An 18,531-nucleotide genomic window follows, 5' to 3' on the forward strand; every position below is an offset into this window, starting at 1 on the left:
AAAAAGCAATGCCACCACCCACTTTGACGTTTATCCACGGGCCAACGATCCGGACTGGATGCAATGATGCGTCGTTGGTCCGGTCACAGCTGATGCGGAAACAGCACCAGGAAAAGCGACATCGAATCCAACTTCCCAAGAGTACGAGGAATAAGGACAAGGAACGCAATCTGCTAATTTGCCAGTGTGCCATCTTCAGCCAACCTCCACCACGCTCTTCCTCTTCTTCTTCCTCTACCCGAACAATCCATCCACGACATGCAAGCAGCGAGCTGGTTTTCGCCGCCTGTCCCAAGTGCCACGGCCTCGAGGCCGACAAAGCCCGCAGGCTCAATCTACACCAAATTGCCCCTGGCCAAGTTGATCCTTTCTTCCCAGATGACCGCAAAACAACGCCCAATTTTGATTTCCTGCTGCGCGAGTGCGTGAATGTCGTCTTTCCCACTGCTCGGCCAGGAGAGTTTGCAAACCGCAGCCTCCAGGCGTACCTCCACCCGGATCGGAGTCCGATGGTCATGCAATCCATGTTATACTCGGCATTACTCCACCTGCATGTCCTCCCAATCCTGCGCGGCATCCCGAGTTCCGTGGCTGCCGAGCTAGCAGGGTCGTATACCATCCAGCGGCTTCGAATCAAGGGTGCGGTGATGAATCAGGTTCGTCAGCGGTTGTTACAAGTGGACAGCACCAATATCCATCAAGACCAGGTCGAAGACGTGGTGATGAGCGTCCTGTATCTCGCTTCCAACGAGCATCTTGAGAGCATCAGGCGCCCCGAAAGGGGCCCCTTTTCGCCCCCATTCCGGACCCTGCAGTCCATGGAATACTATGGTAGCTGCGAGGTCCACCCTCTCCATTGGCAAACTGTCCAGCATATAATTGAGCAAAGGGGCGGCATCCATACTCTCAAACTATACGGCCTGGGCTGGCTTGTCTCTGTGTAAGTGTTGCTGGGAACCCGTCTGGCTGTGGCCCGCCGCTAACTGTGGATTGTCAAAACCTAGATCCGGTGTTATCTCTGCCATTAATACTGACTGCAAGCCGCCATTCCCAATAGTATACCCCGACGGAAAACCGGTGATTTACAGGGCGCCCCTCCAGGCCCTTGGGATTCAACAGCCACCCCGACACGCCACACTCCGGAGCCATGGCTTTCAACAACTAGCTCTCCTCCATCCACCAGTAAAGGGAACTATTATCCGCGTCCTGCTTGACCTAAGCGAGATGGCCCAAGCCCTCAATCACCTTGCAGGGGACCGATGCGGGGACCGACTGCTGATCCTCATCGGCGATATCCGGGTAACCGTCGTCCACCGTCTGTGCAGCCTCCCTAATGAGCGAGCACACCCGCGCCCAACCCTCATCTTCCACAAGCGAGATTGCACCCCCGAGCAGCAGCTGCAAACAGCAACCACAATTTTCTTCGTCGCGCGCAAATCCGCCCTCCTCTACACCGTGAACGTGGTCCTCCCGCTCCCGCAAACGTCCCTGCTCCGCCGCAAAATGACCCTGAGCATCCAGGAATACATGCTCCAGCTCCCGTGCGATCCGAAGGAGAAAACAAGAAGAAGCCGCCCTCCGGCGGAGCTCGAGATTCTGCTGTGGTGCGCTGTCGTCGCGGGGATCTGTGCCGACAGCACATTTTACCCGGATACCAGGGCTTGGTTTGTCGCGCAGGCTAGGAGCTTCTGCAGGCGACTAGGGATCAGCTCCTGGGAGGAGGAGCTTTTGGTCCTTTTGCAATCTTTCTGCTGGCTTGATTCGGCGTCGGATGAGGCGGGCAGGGCATTTTGGTCGGAAATGGGATCTAGTGCCTGAGAACAACGCTGTTTTGTTCCTGCATACCAGACTGGACACGTGAAGTATAGCCTGACTTCCAAGTGTTAGATTTTCGTGGAGATCTCATTATATTAAGCCTGCGTTTTCCTTCTCGGAGAAATCTCAGCGCCATGCACGCTCAAAATTGGCTTCGCTCTACATTATCGACGGGAATTCCTATTGATCTAGATTCAAACTGCACTGAAGATTGAAATTTATGCTCATATCATTACCCACTATAGATCGTCTTGCCTCAAGGCGCGATTCGTCCTCGCCGCCCTAGAAAAACAACTCGCCGAAAGAACCCAAAAAGGCGCCGTATCCGGAACAGCCGACTCAACCCAGGCGAAGGAGCGAAGAATCCTCAGAAGCTTCTCCTTTGAGTCCACCTTGAGCTTGGAACAGAGTTGGCCCACGTATTTCAGCAACTGAACAGGCGCGATGTCCCCCGAGCTGATGACTATAACAACCAAGGACCAAAGCAGCAATGGCTCCAGCGCGCCGTGGCTAGTCGCCATCAGCCCGTCGAGTCTGGGACGGAGGGTTGCGAGGATTCGAGTCCGCAGGCCTTGGGGGCGAGGGATGGGATACGACACGTGAACCGCGTATAGAATCACGCTTGAGCGACAGAAGAGGTAGAGTTCTTGAGACAGGTCACTATCTTCTTCTGCGCTCGGGCCATGCGATTCAAGCACTTGGCTCAAATCAGCATTCTCATCCAAGAGGGAGAACAGCCGGTGGTGTACAAGGTTACGGCTATCACCGAGCAAGTCTAGGATCGCAGGACTACATGTCTCGATCGAGTAATACTGCACCACGCAAGAATACTGCCCGACATTAGTGAAGACATTGATGACCTCTTGCCTAATACGGGGGGATAGGGAGGCAAGCGCCTGAAAGCCAAGTCCAGCTGGCGAGTTTGGAGGCAGCCCAAGGCCCCTAATATTGAAAAGAGCAAGCGGGGCCTTCAGGTCAAGCACTTGCCCATGTGCGCCCAAGGGGGGGTAGATCGGCATCTGCAGGGTGTTGACAGCGTTCATTATATCCGAAATTGAGAGCAACCAGGCAACTGCAAAAGCCTTAATGCTGCCAACACCACCAAATCGTTGAATGATATTATGCAGGATGCCCCAGTGCACGGGGTGGTATTTGCGGCTACCATAATGGTTCAATGCATGAAGCCCCGTAAAGGGAGGGGAGAACGGACTAGTCTCCCCTCCAAGGCCTGTTCTGTGAGACACATTGACCGCCAGAAAGAGGATGCTCATGACTAGTCCATCAGGTGAAGTCACCAACGATACATTATCAACCTCCTCGCGCAGGCGGTTGAGGGCAAGTGCTTTGAGTTGCAGCTGTGGCGTCGAGTCCACTTCTTGATTAGGGGCGTTTGTGATGCGGAGCATGTCGCGATGATATGAAGCAGACCAGAGCACAATATAGATCTTGAGCTTGTCCTCCCATGGAAACACCCACTCCCGATAGCAGTTAGACGAGTAGTCCAGGGGCCGCATATTTCGCCAGATCTGGGTCCCAGCAAAGTTCAAAATATCCTGCACTTCAATCCCAGGGAGGTTTGGGTCCGAGGGGAGCATTGGATCGCGATTGCCGGCTTGAAATGAGGCCATGGGTGGGCTAATCCCGGGAAGCATCCCGCCGCAACTCTGGCACCGTGCTGACAGGGCCTCTGTCACGGTGGCTTGTCGTGTCCTAGGCTGGATTCGCCGGTAGGTAGCAGTTGATTGTCGTGGAGCATTCGGGGTATGGCAACGATCGACAGGACCCGGGAGAGGTGCAGGGCAGTTACACAAAACGCTATCCCTTCGTCTCAACATGGAATCCATTTCCTTGCTGACTTCCTGACGTCTTCGAGCACGGCTGTCGCTCAGGGCGCGCCGGATCATGGACGATCTGATGCCATCTGTGCGGCCTTTTAAAGCAGTATCACCAACGAACAGGTACCGTGGTGATGAGTTCGCATTTGCATTTTGAGACATATTGATCCACGCCGCCTGGAAGCAGAGACATAATGGGCAAGAAAACTAATTAAATTTTGGCGAACAACACTGGCGAGGGTGAAAATGTCATGTGCCAATCGACCCACCGTCTATCGCCAGAACAGGAAGACCATGGAAGGCACTCCGGTTGCCTACTTGGGGAAGGTGCGTGGCAGGAAAACTAACACAGATCCTGTCACCCACAGGGCGTTCTGATCTAGACCACGTCATTCCCCTAGACAAGTCCCGACAAGTGTACCTTGGACTTCGTAGCCGAGGTGACCAAAAGGGAAGTATACATTACGGATGCTGATTGGACGAGTCCTGCGACGCTAACAAAAATCAAAGCCTCACTTCCCAGGTTGGTCTAGCTCAATCCGAGCTAAGCGAGACGGAAATTCATCTCTCCATCGTGCCAGGATTTGTCATCTCCTGATTATGCGAGCCTATGAGGCGACGTTATGGAGTATGAAAGGCTGGTCAAGGAAGTATTTGGAATTGTGCTGACAGTGCATCTGCTTCAGTGGCGACTGCCAGCGTGGAGAGATACTAGTAGATAGCCCGTGTGGACCCTTGTATCAAACAAGGCTATGACTGTTTCACCTTGCTTCTAGCAATCTTGCAAGGCGAATCAGAATCAGCACGACTTATCTCACATTGCAGGTGTCTAATGTAATTAGGTCATCAATAGAATAAAGGTTAGGATTGAAAGATATTCCTATACACGCCTAGGAAAATAGATTATGAAGAATTGTCCTCACAACCACCTTGCCCATGCGCAGCCAGGTCCAAAGTCTGTTTTGCGAACAGTAACCGGGCCCGGCTGAAGCATAGTATTTTCAAGTGAATTGAGTACCAGGACAGACTGGAACAGTGATGGATATTATATATGCCCGCGCAACCTTTTTGCACTATATCCAGATACCTTACGCGCCGTGGGTCCCTGTAATGTCTTCTTGCTCTGCTTCTGTGCTCTGGGCCAAGAGAGTATCTATAAGGGCTGCATGTAAATTGTTTATCTTCTTCTCGCCTGCAAATTCCAGCTCGTACTGAGCTTATACGTAGTGTGTGCATCGGTCTTAAGCCTTGAGAACAACAAAATCCACATCCTCCTCGCCAACATTCACAGATACTCCCATCACATCCCCGCCCCATTCAATGGCACGGGTATCTGTGAAAGTTCCACTGCAGTAAATCCCATAAACCCCGACGGGAAGATTATGAATTTCAAGGCGAATACTGCTTAGGGGTTAGCATCACACACCGCTGGAATCAACCACAATCCTCCCTCGGAACTTACCTTTTCGAAGACCGATATGATCTCATCGTCACAACCAGTGCCTTCCTCTCCTCGTCCCAAATCCCTCTCAGGAAATCCACTCCGCTATCCAAACCGGCACCGCCCACGTACGGCGCCATACTCACCTGCTCAGCCGTCCATGGCTCCCCCCACATCTTCCTCTGCCCACCACGCACATTCAGCCGCGCATACGCTACCGCACTGTTCCCCGTAAAGGGCTCAACCTCTGTCCAATTTCCATCATCGTCAGCCTGCCGCGGGTTCACGGGATAGTACAGGCCGCCATTCCGCCAGGTAGGGCTGAAGAACTGATCAACGTGGTTTAACAAGCCACGGAGAGTTTCGTCGTCTGCTAATTCAGAAGCAGCGAGGAGGATGTAGCCGAACATGGGCCGCGGGAAAGGGGGTTCGGGCTTGGTAGGTGTGTTTGCTGCGATTTCTCGGGCTCTGGCGATGGTGGCGGCGCAGCTTGGGTTCAGGTCGTTCTCCGTTGCGATGAGGTCGCGGAGTGCGAATGCAACGGGGCCAGGGTTCACGTTTAGTCTGTCTGGTTCAATGTGGGAGAGGAAGCCGACGGACTGGGTTCTGAAGGTCTCGGATGCGATCGTCGGGTCCCATGAGTTCATAAAGGCAGTGGCCCTGCAGGGTTAAAGCAGCATGTGAGCAAAGACAGGCGCATCTGCAGTGACAAGGCGGGAGGGCGGGGCTTATATAGGACTAACCAGGCTGTAAACCCAATATCTGTCGCTGGCTTCTTCGTACCCTGCTTTGGGGCGTACCAGCTGATAAACAGTCCATTCTCCCCGGTCATACCTTTTTCTTTCCAGGCAGCACTGTACTTGCTCAGTACTTCTTCCGCGACATTGGTACCATCACGGCAATCGTTATATCTCATGGCAATGATCTGATGTATTCAGCTCAATCAGACTGATTGTCAGGAATAGTAATTCGCAGTAGGCTTCCACATACCGGAAATTGATTGCAGACGATAAAGATGCTATTTGGTTCGCAGCAAACACCAAGCCAGTTCTCGCGCTCCATTTCCTTTAGGATGGCCTTTTGCAGTGTCTCGCGGGTATATGAAAACTTTTCGGGTCCCATGCCCCAGAAGATGGGGTTCCAAGTAAAAGACAACGCATCTTCCTTGTTATACTTGTCGTCGTTAAACAACATTCTGTACAAGGATACCATGAGAAGCAAATGGCCGGAGTACTACAATTTGTTAGCATAGACGAAGCGCAAGCTGGCGTTTAAACTCCAGTGGCAGAGCTAGAGATAAACTGCAAAAAAAAAAAAAAAAAAAAAAAAAAAAAAAAAAAGTAATAAACAGACCATAATGTTCTCCCTTACAATTGGATCCGCCCAGGGCTGTCTCAGCCGTTCCAAATCCGGGTCCACAAACTTCCCACTATGACTTGTCAGGAACCAGTAGCCCCAGACTTCCCGGCGCAACATTTTCTTAATTAGTTTATCCAGAAGGTGTTGGAAGATGGAGCGAAGGGCAGGAAGGCGGTGGTAATGTGCTGCACCGGCAGCGTAGGCCATTGTAGCTAGTTGATAGCGGTATGCATCAAGCCACTCCTGTCCAGGCTCTTGAGAGCCCATGACACCCCATTCACCATCGCGGAGGGTTGCAAGGTTATGGATGTGCCGCAGATGACCGGCTTGCTCGCAGGTGAGTTTGGGATATTTTGCGAGAAAGGTCGCCGGGAGGCGTGCGGGGAGAGATGGTCGCATGGTCATCTTGGGAGAGAGCGGCGAGATGAGAGAATGAGGAGACATGAAGACCGTTCCTGCCATCGATCTTGATATATAAAACAAGATCGCTTAGTGCCACAGTTCGGCTGCATCGAGATCGAGTTGCTAACTGCCTTGGCCAGAAGCCGAGGCTGACCGATGCTTTTCGTAGTTTGAACTCAAACTGCTTATATGAAGCTTGATAATGCTCTTGCGGGGCACACGGCACCAATCGGGTATTAGGTACCTCTTCCTTGCGTAGTACTATCTTTGCCTGCGAAGGCCGGTGCAGTTGGTGTCACGACCTGGGCTTCCAGCCTCGGACGGTGTAGTAACAAGAGAATTCTATACAAGATACAAGCATGCCCTGTCATGGTTTTTTTTTAGATATCCTCTTTTTAGATAATTCTGATTGTGTGGCTGGCTGAGAAGCTGACTTTTGGCGGGTTTCTGGATTAGCAATATTATTCAAGCAGTAAACATCATGTATTATCGTAAGGTTATGAGGGCCAAGTAAGATCAAGAACATCAAAAGGCTAAGCCTCTGTATGTTATATGTCCATCTCTATATTATCCAACTGCCCTGACGCACCCTCACCACCACCATCGGCACCATCAACCGTCATACTCAAGTTACCCTCCTCAACCCCCGCAAAAAGCGACGCAAGCGTTTGCATCACAATAAACGCTCTCGTGCGCTGGATCCCCCTGCGCCAGCAATCATACGAGCAACTACTCGCCACCGCCTCCAGCACCTCGTCCGCGAGATTCGGGTGCTGGATTAGCCCGGCCATAGAGCACATGATCTCCTGGCGCCAACGGCGTAGGATTTCCCCTTCTGTTTGCAGCTGCTTTGCGCGAGCCTCTAGCGCGAGGTACTTTTCTCGCATTTGGTTGAGAACGTTGGTGATTTTGCTGTTCTCGGCGCCCAGCTTCTGAAGCAGGCCCAGCAGATGGGCACGTTCTTGCTCCCGGCGTTCGCGGAAGCGTCGTTGCGCTTCGCGGTTCTGCGCTTGGCGTTTGGACACCTTGGATTTCTTTAGTGGAGGGTCACAGAACAGAATGGATGTAGCTGTAGAAGAATAGCAGGTTTGTTTTCTAGACTACTCACCTTGCTTGTGTATGCAAGGTCGCCGCTACTGAACCCCTCGGTATTATCCCCCTTGGACGAGCCCTGGTTGGCAGCACAGATCGACCCCGGCGGCGAAAAAAGCGGATTCGACGGCGCCGAGAAGCATATGGTATCATCCCCGGAAGGCGTCCTCCTGGGCGTCGTATACAGTGAGGAGAAGAAGCGCAGATCATCATCAAATTCCAAGGCCAGCTCGTCGTCGATCCCGCGATTCTTGTCCGAACCCAGGCAGGCCGACCGACTTGCATTGCCGGTTTCTTTACCCGTCGACGATGATGACAAGGTCCTAGCAGCAAAAGTGGAACACGTCAAGCTCTCGTCTCCATATGTCCCCAAGGAAGATCCGGCGGTGCCGTGCTGAGCCATCAGGAGAGCTTTGAAGATGGAGAAAAAGAAACAAACAAGGGAATCCGAAGTAGTAGAGCACTTGCAATGCAAGACCCTGGTGATAGATATTCGGCCCTTTTGTAGTTTCCTCTCACCTCTTCATCCTACACTTGGGTACAAGACGCTTCTCGAAGAAAATGCACAGATTGGGACGGCTCTGAAAAACCAGTCTTTTCCCTTTGCAGTAGTAAACCTTGGGCAATTGATTGGCCAACGGCGCCGGCGCTAGTCTCCGGGAAGCGATAACGCACGAGCATGGAAGCTCCCTTACGAGCCTCGACGCCATTTGACAGGGAAGAATAGGGACCGTTTGATTTTGGGAAGCCTTAGAACGGTCCCCTGGCTTATTTTGGGGCTACCGCCCATCCGCAGGCCCATTGATGGGCACCAAACACCGAGCCGTATCCAGTTAGACTGATCCTTCAGGGCTCAGTTGGATCCGCCGCGTGGGAACATGTCGCAATCTACCGTCTCATTACAGCGGGACTTTGCTTGATATGGTGATTATGTAGAGATCGCGATATGCCGCTCGTCTCCCCTGCAAGCCAAAGGTACAGAACTTGCGGGAACAAGAGTAGCCATTGCAGGGATAGCGGGCATTACAGGGCTTGCTTGGCACTTGTGATAGTGCTAGTCTACAACAGGGATGTGAAGAGCGAGCTGGAGTACCAGTGACAAAGCCATAGGACCTACGGACGTCCACGGTATCCACATCGTATGCAGCAGCAGAACTACAAGGCGCATTCTCTTATTTTGGTGAGAACTACATATTCCGACCATGACCTGCATCCCAGGAGTAGAGGACTGTTAGTGCCTTGCTACCCACTCTACCAGGCCAAGTGCCTTACGGGGAGCTCACCCATAGTATAGTCTCTTCCCTTATGCCGACCCACAATAACGATCAAAGCGGAGAATTGACAAGTCAGATAATTCGTCCATCCTGAGCCCTCCAAGCCCTGGACTGAGTGCTGAGATGTAGTTTTGAGCGAGAGCCAAAATGCCACCCGCGATTCTGGTGAGGAACTACAGCTTTACCGCCTGGCAGGTATGTGCATGAAGTGTATTCAGTGTCAATTTTCCCAGCTGTGCCCCGCCAATACACTAGGACAACTGTCAATTATTTCTCAATGTCGATATCCCTCGAAAGTACGAACCCACCTCTTGCCGCGTTCTACCTGAAAGTGTGAGAGGCTACACTAGATCTAAAGAATCCCGAAGATTGCTGGCCAAGCTCAGCAGAACCAGCAACCCTATCTGTTGCGGTTTTGATCTCGGCCGTAAGATGGCTCCTGTCCCGGAAATACACTTCCGCCTTGGCCAAACTAGTCAAAAGTTTCAAGGCTCTCCGGGGGGAAACACTCGCAAAGTCCACCAGTACTCTGGAAGTTTTGACAGCCTAGACTAGAGAGCTCCTTTATTATTAATAGATAGACCATATAGATGTAAGTTAAGCCTTCCCAGGCTAGCTTATGATTATTTTAGTAAATTTGAAGTGGACTTAGATCTGGCTTGATAGGACAAATAAGAAGCTCCAGGTTACTTGTCAGGGTTGTAGGCATGGACGAAATGACCCAGATCGAAGAACTATAAATAACGAAGTTTCGAAGTGCAAATGACGGACTAATGGAAAGTTGGGGACTCTGGAGATTTGAATTAAAAAAAAAAATGCAATAATACCTATGAAGTTCCAGCAGTGGCGCGAGGTATTTGTCACCATCTCTAACTTATACCAGCTTTGTCACCACTTACCTAAGCTACTGACAAAGCAGACGTATCTCTCTTAATTTAGGCTAATCTTGACAAAGGTCCCCGGCGCGGTTTTGTAGTGGCGACCACTCAGTCCAATCAACGGCGCGCAGGCCTAGTATTACTCCTCCCGGACGGCAATACTCAAGAGGATAAATCAACGAACAACAACCCAAAGAAACGATCTTGGGGGGATCAATTATATCGATAAGAAGCAAGCGAAATTGGCGTTTTGACTTTTCATCAGGGCCCAACAATACAAGGTGGCAGGCAGCTGATGCAAATGATATCTGCTCTCAGCTAATGCCCCGTCCATGTTGGAAGAAAGACAAGACAACGATACGATGAGCTCAGGGAAACAACTAGTAACGGTCAAGAGATACTGCACCATTGAAGATGGTCGGCTGGCCTCTTGATGCAGCTGCAACTCGGCGTTTGCCTTGCTTGATTGTGCATTCGATGAGGTGCTTGAGACAGTCTGGAGTGAGTTTGAGTTGTCTAGAGCTTGCAGGATCACAGTGGGGTGGATCCTTTCTGAAGGGTCCGCAGGGCCATTTAATCAACGAAGGGAGGCTCTTCTTACACTCTGCGACGATGGGGTCGATTCAAATAGTAAGTGGCTTGCTCCCTACACCTTTATCCAAGCAGCTCCTGTAGCCGTGTTGTATGGCAACGTCATCTTGATGGAGTATGCGATATTCTGGTACATCCCTAGAGCTACAAGCGAAGCCTTTGCCGTGTATACGTGCAGGTTCGTTGGAGTCCCGTTGAGGTATTTCTATGTTATCCTTGGGCTTGTAGATATGGGCTATGGAAGTGCTTACTAGCTTTCACGCTGGCCCGGTACTCAAGCCATGCCATGAACAATTATAGATTTAGGCCTTTTAGAGGCATTTAAAAGGCTCTTGAATCACCATGTGATATTTCTCATACAAGTCAAGATGGCAAGTCATAGGAACAATGTGACATGTTGAAACGCGGTGCTCGATGTTAGTTAGTAAGGGCTCCAAGGAGATCTCGGCGTAGGAAACATCGTAAACATCCAGGTTATTCCCATTGCTGAATCTTGGCTATGGCTGGTCGCTCGTCTGTAGCCGACTGTGGGGGTGTCTGAAGAGGCCCCATCTGTTGCTCCACTAGCCCTTATAGGAGAACAGTACGGAGTACGAAGTAACTTGTTATCAGGTCTGCAGTAGGCCATTACCTAGTATAGTCTAAGATACGAATGTGGAGAATGGTGGATCCAAAGCTCGTAGTACTCCGGAGAAATTTATGCGGAAGTTTCCATTGGCACAATCTTAGATCTACTACCTAACCTGAGCAGACTAGCTGCAGGCCATACCTACAGTAGACTTATCATTGCAGGTGTACGGAGTAATCAGTCTGGTAGCTGATTTACCTCCGGCCACCACGAGAACCCCCGAGTCTCCACAGATCGACCTGCAACAGATAAAAGGCGCTATGACTGCGCTGACACCATCTATTTTTCGAAACTTCTTGCACTACTTTCGGTCCTTCTCTCCTCTCCTCCTCATACCATCGCACACAGCCACCCCCAAAATGTCCGAAGAAGCCTCCATGTGGGCGCAAGCCACCAGCTCCAAATCCACCCCGTTCTCATCCCCAACCCTCAACGTCGAAAACCTCCCGCTCCCACCCTCCTTCACCTGGGGCGCCGCAACAGCCGCATACCAGGTCGAAGGCGCGCACGACAAAGACGGCAAAGGCCCCTCGATCTGGGACACATACTCCCACCTAACACCTTCGCGAACAAACGGCGCAAACGCGGATGTAACATGCGACCAGTACCACCGCTTCGAAGAGGATATACAGCTCATGAAAGATTTGGGCATGGAGACGTATCGGTTTTCGATTTCCTGGTCGAGGGTTATCCCGCTTGGTGGGAGGGGTGATCCGGTGAATGAGGCCGGGATTGCGTTCTACAATCGGCTGATTGATGCCCTGCTCCAAGTTGGGATCCGGCCGTCTGTTACGCTGTATCACTGGGATGTTCCGCAGGCGCTGTATAATCGGTACGGCGCGTTCCTAAACACAGCCGAGTTCCGCGCGGATTTCGAGCGATACGCCCGTCTTTGCTTTTCCCGGTTCGGAGACAGAGTGAAGGAGTGGGTGACCTTCAACGAGCCGTATATCATTTCGATCTTTGGGCATCTGAATGGAAGTCTGGCCCCCGGGCATTGTGCGGAACAGGGAACAGATACGGTGAATGAGCCGTGGCGTGTAGGACATACGATTATCCTCTCGCATGCGAGTGTTGTCAAGATCTACAAGGAGGAATTCTTCCCGGAGCAAAAGGGGGAGATTTCGATTGTGTTGAATGGGCATTTCTACGAGCCGTGGGATGCGGCGAGTGAGGTGCATGTTGAGGCTGCGCGTGTGCGGCTTGAATTTTACATTGCGTGGTTTGCGGATCCGGTGTACTTGGGGACAGACTATCCGGCCGTTATGCGGGAGTATCTTGGGGAGCGGTTGCCGAGATTTACGGAGGAGGAGCTTGAGCTGTTACGGGCGACGCGTGATATCAATACCTTCTATGGGATGAATCACTATTCCACGAAATTCGCTCGACAGCTTACAGACCCGCCGGCTGCTGACGACTGGACTCGGAATATCGAGGAATCGTCGGTGAATAGTGCTGGTGAGGAGATTGGGCCGGCTTCGAGCATGCCCTGGTTGCGTGTGGCACCGGAAGGGTTCAGGAAACTGCTCAACTGGATCTGGGACCGCTATCATGTTCCAATCGTGATCACCGAGAATGGGTGTCCGTGTCCTGGGGAAGAGGATGTCAATGTAGCGGTCGATGATCAGTTCCGACAGCGGTATCTGGGTCTCTATCTGGATTCCATCTCGAGGGCGATATCCGAAGATGGAGTCAAGGTTGTTGGTTATTACGCGTGGTCGTTGATGGATAACTTTGGTATGCCCCCGAGATTCTCTAGCAATTGTCCATGTCGACTAACTCTCGTCTAGAATGGTCTTCCGGTTACGGGCCGCGCTATGGACTCGTCCATGTGGATTTTGAGACCCTTAAGAGGACCCCAAAGAACTCGGCTTATTACCTCAAGGAGACGTTCCAGGAAAGGAGGAAGAAGGCATAGAGAGATTTTGACAATATTTTAGAATGTTAGATTATAGATCGTGAACATCCCGGCGCAGGGCATCCGACGCTTTAGAATCAAGCCTTGACAAAATATCGAGAAGCACGTCAAAGTCCCGACGTGCCCTGGAAATAAGTGGCGAGGACGACGGCTCTTGTATCAGAGCGAGGAGGCTCGCGCCGACGAGTCGGATTTTCTCGGCCTAGACCAGGTCTAAGTTAATGAACCCCCAATTCGCCAGAGTACGAGTGACCTACACAAGGTTCCCCATTGACCTGTAACGACCAGAACGGAATCCTCTGCAAGAGCCGCACCATATCACCGGCAATCTCGGTTTTCCGCAAAACAAGCATATCATTGCTTTCGCCTCCATGCTGGCCAAAGTAGCCTATCTCATCAAGCTGTTGAGTTAGGTGCATCTGTAGACAGTGGTAGGTTACATGCAGGTCGGCTATTTGGACGGCGAATCTGGTGTTGGTGGGATTGGAGTCGGTGACGGATGGGGAGGGGGTGATACCCTCTGGCAAAAGATGCGGCGGTAGGTCGTCGAGACATGTGGCGAAGCGGATATAGAGCTCAGAGAGGGGTTTGTGGTCAGCTGGCGATAGGAGTGCATCTAAGTCTCGGTCCTTTCGGATTACTCTAATTCGAAGGATGAGGTCTGCTGCGTATCTCCACAGACGTATGCCAGCGTTTGTGCCTATGGATAATCTATCGCGGTCAGCTTCAGTCCTCCCAAGCTTGACAGGCACGTACTCATTATCCTCAGTTGATGGAAGCGCAACTGTTATCCCCTCTGCAAAAGCGTAGTCAGTTACCGTCATCGGCATTGACCTCAGTACAGCCAGCGACTTGTCCCCACTGTATATTTGCCAAAAGGCATTCCGCCGCATCTCAGCCTCGATAGGATCCAATGAGAGATACGAGTTTTCGTCGTGAAGGCGCATGCGCTGGACTAATCGGAGGGCCTCGCCAAAGACATGCCACGAAATCATTGGTCTTGCGTTGGTATGTAAGCAATTGGAGTGGAGGTACCGAATGGTAATGGAGTCGGCACAGGGGTTCTCGAGATCTGTCTCCGAATAGTCGGCAAGACAGCTCCGTGATGCCTCGAGAAACGTCTCGGCGAGGGATTTGCCAACCGGGAATAACTCCGAGGGCATAAAGAAGCATACTTTGGCGCATACTGCAGTCAGGAGGGTGAATTCGGATTGGGTCATTGAGAAGGCGCGGGGGTTAGTGCTAAGCGCCTGGCTGAGCGAGTGGCGGAGGGTGGGCTCGTGCACGGACATGTTGAAGGGCACGATATATGAGAAGAAGAGGTCTGTGCATTGTCGAAGTAGTCCTTCGAGAGTGTTGGAGAGCGAGGAAACATTTGTGACAGCTTTGGAGAGAAGATCGTATCGGTCGGGTACTGTCAGATGGCGAGCGGGTTGCAAGGAAAGAGCCGGCGGAGATGTAAGCGAGAACGGGTGGTAATGCTCTTGGGGGCTGGGGATGTAGCGGCGTCGGGGTTTTCCCTTTGGCCCTCGCTTTCCTGGAGCAATGTCAAACGTGCAAGCATGGCCTGCCCCACGGCACCCAGTGCACGAGTAGTCAACAGAGTCGCACTGTCTATGTTAGCATGTTGGCTAAGTCTCGAATCCTGGGTTAGCTGACTTTGGCCTTTTTGCGACGGCAGCGATCGCAGGCACGATGGAGACTGAGGGGCGACGACATGGATGCTGTGTTGCTGGAGTTGGGAAAGAGGAGAAATAATCTGGAATTTCTCCGAGGCCACGTTCGAGGTTAGCGCCAATTTATGGACCGGAAGTTTCGGAGGTTTCGAGTTGGCATACTACATGGTCGGTTACTGCACCCGATCCCCAGACTGCTTCCCCGGGTTCCACACTCGTTGTGGGTCAATTGCCGTCGCAGTATAAAAACCACTTGTTTATCCCCTTGAGGAATACTAGGCTAATCGTATCAGACTTCAATACTCCCAGCGGCGCTCTCCTCGGCGTGCTCAACGCATCGTATAACCTCGGCGGCCTCATAACTCTGCCCATCGTTCCGTACGTCAACGACAGATTTGGCCGCAAGCACAGCATCACCTTTGGTTCTGTCATCCTAATCATTGGCGTCATCTTGCAGTCTGCGTCTCAGAATGGTGGGCCAATCTCATTTCTACCTTCTTCGGCTCTTGTCGCGTACTAATTCCTCACCAGTTGGCATGTTCCTCGCCTCCCGCCTTGTTCTCGGCACGGGCATTCCCTTTGCCGTCTCCGGCGCCTCGCAGCTCCTGGCCGAGTTGACCTATCCCCGTGAACGGGCTGTAATAACCGGGCTCTTCAACACCTCGTGGTTTATTGGTTCAATCATGGCCGCCGCCGTAACCCTCGGCACGCACACCATGCCCAACGACTGGGGCTGGCGCATTCCATCTATTTTGCAGGCTGCGCCCTCAATACTCCAGATCATTTTCATCTGGTTCGTTCCCGAGTCACCGCATTGGCTCCTCTGCAAAGACCGCAGTGAGGAGGCTTTTGAAATCCTTGTCAAGTATCATGGCGAAGGAGATCGCAATTCGGCTTTTGTAAACGCAGAGTTCCTTGAGATCTCAGCGCAGTTGAAGATGGAGATTGAGAATTCCAAGTCTCGCTGGATTGAGCTGCTCTTGACGCCAGGGAACAGGAAGCGGACGCTTATTGCCATGTGTGTTGGCGTTTTCACACAGTGGTCTGGAAATGGACTTGTCTCGTATGTCAATCCGTTTTGTATGGCTGTGTCTCGAGCACGTTCAACACTAATACACGTCTCACTAGCTACTATCTCGCCAAAATACTAAGCACGATCGGCGTCAAAGACAAACGAACCCAAAACATCATCAACCTTTCTCTCTCGGTATACCCCCTCTTTCCTCCCCTCCCTTTCCCGCTCAGAACAGTACCCCTAACCACAAGAAACAGTGCTGGTTCTGGCTCTGCGCAACAGGCAGCGCCTTTCTAACCCCACACCTCCGCCGCCGCACCCAGTTCCTCTCCGGATTTATCGGAATGACGATAGTCTTCTCAATCTGGACTGGCGTCAGCGCGGGCTACGCACAGCACGCCTCACACTCCGCCGCAACGGCCGTCATCGCCATGATCTTCCTCTACAATGCCATGTACAGTATCATGCAGCCGCTCACGTACATCTATGTTACCGAGGTGTTCCCCTTTGTGCATCGGGCCAAAGGTGTTGCGGTCCTGCAGTTCTTTACTCGAGGGAGTACGGCATTCAATTCGTTTGTGAATCCGATAGGCATTGATGATCTGGGGTGGAGGTTTTATTTGGTTTATGTGGTGAGTTGTGCCGATCCCTTTGAAGTCACTCGGGCTTCAAAGTCCTTTTGCAAGTAGAGATGCCATGGTCGGTGTACGATCTTAACGTGGAATAGGCATGGTTGGTCGTTGAAACGACGGTGATCTTCTTCTTGTATCCTGAGACCAAGGGGCCAACTCTCGAGGAGATTGCGCATAGTAAGTGCAGCCCGGCTTCTTCTCTTATGTTCAGGGTTTTGGCGTTCCTGACCACTAACTATTCACCTAGTCTTCGATGGCCCTGCAGCAGGTGCCAGCGGAAAGGCCAGGCTGGATGAGGAGCAGGATGCCATTAGTGCCCATATCGAGAACAAGACAGCGGCCGAGCGTTAGCCTTCTCTCTTGAGGGCTAGGGATCCGTAATACTCTTTGGTACACACTGTCCGGAGTAAAGATAAGCCACACTCGCCTTGCTTGGTAGCTTGGCTGGATGTCGGCATTCGCCAATGTGGCTTTCCAAGCAGCATCTCCAATACATTCCAGTATATGACACAGACATTTCGATATAGTAGGACTTGTTTCCTTACATCTGCCGCGCGCAGAAATTGTCAACCCTGGACATGTAACCTTCATACCTTGACCTAAACTCCCGAAACCAAGCGAATATCCCAAACTCCTCTTCTATCTAACCATGAAGTATAGAACAGAGATCCAAAGACTGGTTCACAGATATATCTGGTGCCTCAGGACCATTCTGCTCGTCTCTGGGTGGACAGTATGTCTTCGAAACGGCATGGCCACTAGGTGTTGAAAGCAAAGAGATGATAAGTATACGTCGGGATCAGGTACAGTAGGGGTTTCGAATTGAGACTTTTGGCTTACCCGTCTCATCAATATCACTAGCCCCGGGATATCCAAGTCCACGAGACGGCGTTTCTAGCCACGATCTATTGGGACCGCTTCGGTCGTGGCCGTTATGCGGAGGGCGCCACATGGGTAAAAGGTGATTCTGCGTGCTATCTTCCAGACCCCCGCGGACATTAGAAAGGCTAGCACTTTTACTAGAGAGAATCAGGAGCATAGAGAGAATCAGGAGCCGCTTACTTGCACCACGGCCACGCCCCACGTCTCGTCGTTGCTGCCAACATCTGTATCCAGAAATACATATCGGAATTGTCGCGAGGATAGCAGCCGTAATGCCGGCGGCGGCTTCAATGGAGATGGACATCTGCTGAGTATAGACGACTTTCGGCGAGGAGGCTGAGCTGTGTTTGAATGAATTAACGAGAGTATTGTAAGAAAGAGAAGGGGGGATCTAACAGTCGGGTCCTGCGGTTTATCTATAAAAGCACGTAGATCTCTCAGGATTTCTCAGAGTACCTCATCGTGCTTACACATCTGTCAGATTATATTGGCGTTTTTAGTGGCATCTCGGGGGCCATTCGCAAGACTCCAGCGTCCCTTCAGGACGTTTCAACAGCCGACCAGAGTGTATGCCAAGTGCTCAGAGGCGGTGGGTCAGCGAGCTGCACCTGTCGTGTTAGGTTTGCTGAGGCGTTCATCCCTCCCGAGTTGGGATAGTTCTTTTCAGGTGTGCAGCCGCTGTGGCCAACCAGAACTGTGCGGCCTTCGATACGGCTCTTTTTCCTTTTGCGCTAATGCACAAAACACCAACAGTTGTGATTGTTTGCATATTCTACCCTCAAGCTAACCCGAGAGACTCAGCCCTCCCTTCAAACCACAAATGCCCAAGGCAAATAGGGAGGGAGATTGTACCAAGGGCAGAGCAGGAATACTGGTGAAATGGCGGTATATGAATACGAACCATTTTTGCGACCTAGAAGCATTGCTGTTCTTTTCTCGTTTTGAGGGCAGCTACGTGGGTGATCAGTCAAGCCGGTTGTCAAAATCCCGCTTCGATTCTCCCATCGCAGACGAGGGTGTTGCATCATCTTCTGAGGATGCACAGAACCTTGCATCTTTGCGGCGATTCGAAAATAGTGTGGATATTGCAGTG

General features: G+C 51.7%; 7 protein-coding genes across 7 annotated transcripts; 3 read left to right on the top strand and 4 right to left on the bottom strand.

The window, feature by feature from the left end:
• Window positions 1–8: 8 nt before the first annotated feature.
• BJX68DRAFT_257743 (uncharacterized protein) lies at window positions 9–1,818 on the top strand (the record flags this gene model as incomplete). The annotated part of the gene is made up of 4 exons (XM_071043398.1): window positions 9–141; window positions 200–275; window positions 329–940; window positions 1,005–1,818. The coding sequence occupies 4 exons, from the start codon at window positions 9–11 to the stop codon at window positions 1,816–1,818; spliced, it is 1,635 nt and encodes a 544-aa protein (XP_070895061.1).
• A 236-nt stretch (window positions 1,819–2,054) lies between these two features.
• On the bottom strand, window positions 2,055–3,812 carry BJX68DRAFT_270613 (uncharacterized protein; the record flags this gene model as incomplete). The annotated part of the gene is made up of 1 exon (XM_071046712.1): window positions 2,055–3,812. One exon carries the CDS (start codon window positions 3,810–3,812, stop codon window positions 2,055–2,057), a length of 1,758 nt encoding a protein of 585 aa, XP_070895062.1.
• A 1,079-nt stretch (window positions 3,813–4,891) lies between these two features.
• BJX68DRAFT_270614 (uncharacterized protein) lies at window positions 4,892–6,855 on the bottom strand (the record flags this gene model as incomplete). Its single annotated transcript, XM_071046713.1, has 5 exons — window positions 4,892–5,051; window positions 5,113–5,751; window positions 5,835–6,016; window positions 6,082–6,324; window positions 6,445–6,855. The coding sequence occupies 5 exons, from the start codon at window positions 6,853–6,855 to the stop codon at window positions 4,892–4,894; spliced, it is 1,635 nt and encodes a 544-aa protein (XP_070895063.1).
• Window positions 6,856–7,400: 545 nt separating this feature from the next.
• On the bottom strand, window positions 7,401–8,347 carry BJX68DRAFT_270615 (uncharacterized protein; the record flags this gene model as incomplete). Its single annotated transcript, XM_071046714.1, has 2 exons — window positions 7,401–7,877; window positions 7,961–8,347. 2 exons carry the CDS (start codon window positions 8,345–8,347, stop codon window positions 7,401–7,403), a joined length of 864 nt encoding a protein of 287 aa, XP_070895064.1.
• A 3,327-nt stretch (window positions 8,348–11,674) lies between these two features.
• Window positions 11,675–13,233, top strand: BJX68DRAFT_270616 (glycoside hydrolase family 1 protein; the record flags this gene model as incomplete). Its single annotated transcript, XM_071046715.1, has 2 exons — window positions 11,675–13,052; window positions 13,106–13,233. The coding sequence occupies 2 exons, from the start codon at window positions 11,675–11,677 to the stop codon at window positions 13,231–13,233; spliced, it is 1,506 nt and encodes a 501-aa protein (XP_070895065.1).
• A 257-nt stretch (window positions 13,234–13,490) lies between these two features.
• Window positions 13,491–14,765, bottom strand: BJX68DRAFT_244689 (uncharacterized protein). The gene has a single exon (XM_071041358.1). The coding sequence runs from the start codon at window positions 14,416–14,418 to the stop codon at window positions 14,128–14,130; it is 291 nt and encodes a 96-aa protein (XP_070895066.1). The 5' UTR covers window positions 14,419–14,765; the 3' UTR covers window positions 13,491–14,127.
• Window positions 14,766–14,950: 185 nt separating this feature from the next.
• Window positions 14,951–16,907, top strand: BJX68DRAFT_278361 (MFS transporter; the record flags this gene model as incomplete). The annotated part of the gene is made up of 7 exons (XM_071048515.1): window positions 14,951–15,020; window positions 15,203–15,382; window positions 15,441–15,972; window positions 16,038–16,116; window positions 16,182–16,556; window positions 16,652–16,733; window positions 16,804–16,907. 7 exons carry the CDS (start codon window positions 14,951–14,953, stop codon window positions 16,905–16,907), a joined length of 1,422 nt encoding a protein of 473 aa, XP_070895067.1.
• Between the last annotated feature and the right edge of the window lie 1,624 nt (window positions 16,908–18,531).

This window comes from Aspergillus pseudodeflectus (assembly GCF_044049435.1).
Source record: "Aspergillus pseudodeflectus strain CBS 756.74 chromosome Unknown BJX68scaffold_51, whole genome shotgun sequence".
In the NCBI taxonomy this organism is placed as follows: Eukaryota; Fungi; Ascomycota; class Eurotiomycetes; order Eurotiales; family Aspergillaceae; genus Aspergillus; species Aspergillus pseudodeflectus.

Bases quoted from the DNA above. Each gene is read 5' to 3' on its own strand.
- BJX68DRAFT_244689 (XM_071041358.1), bottom strand. From the start codon at position 14,418: ATGCGCCAAAGTATGCTTCTTTATGCCCTCGGAGTTATTCCCGGTTGG.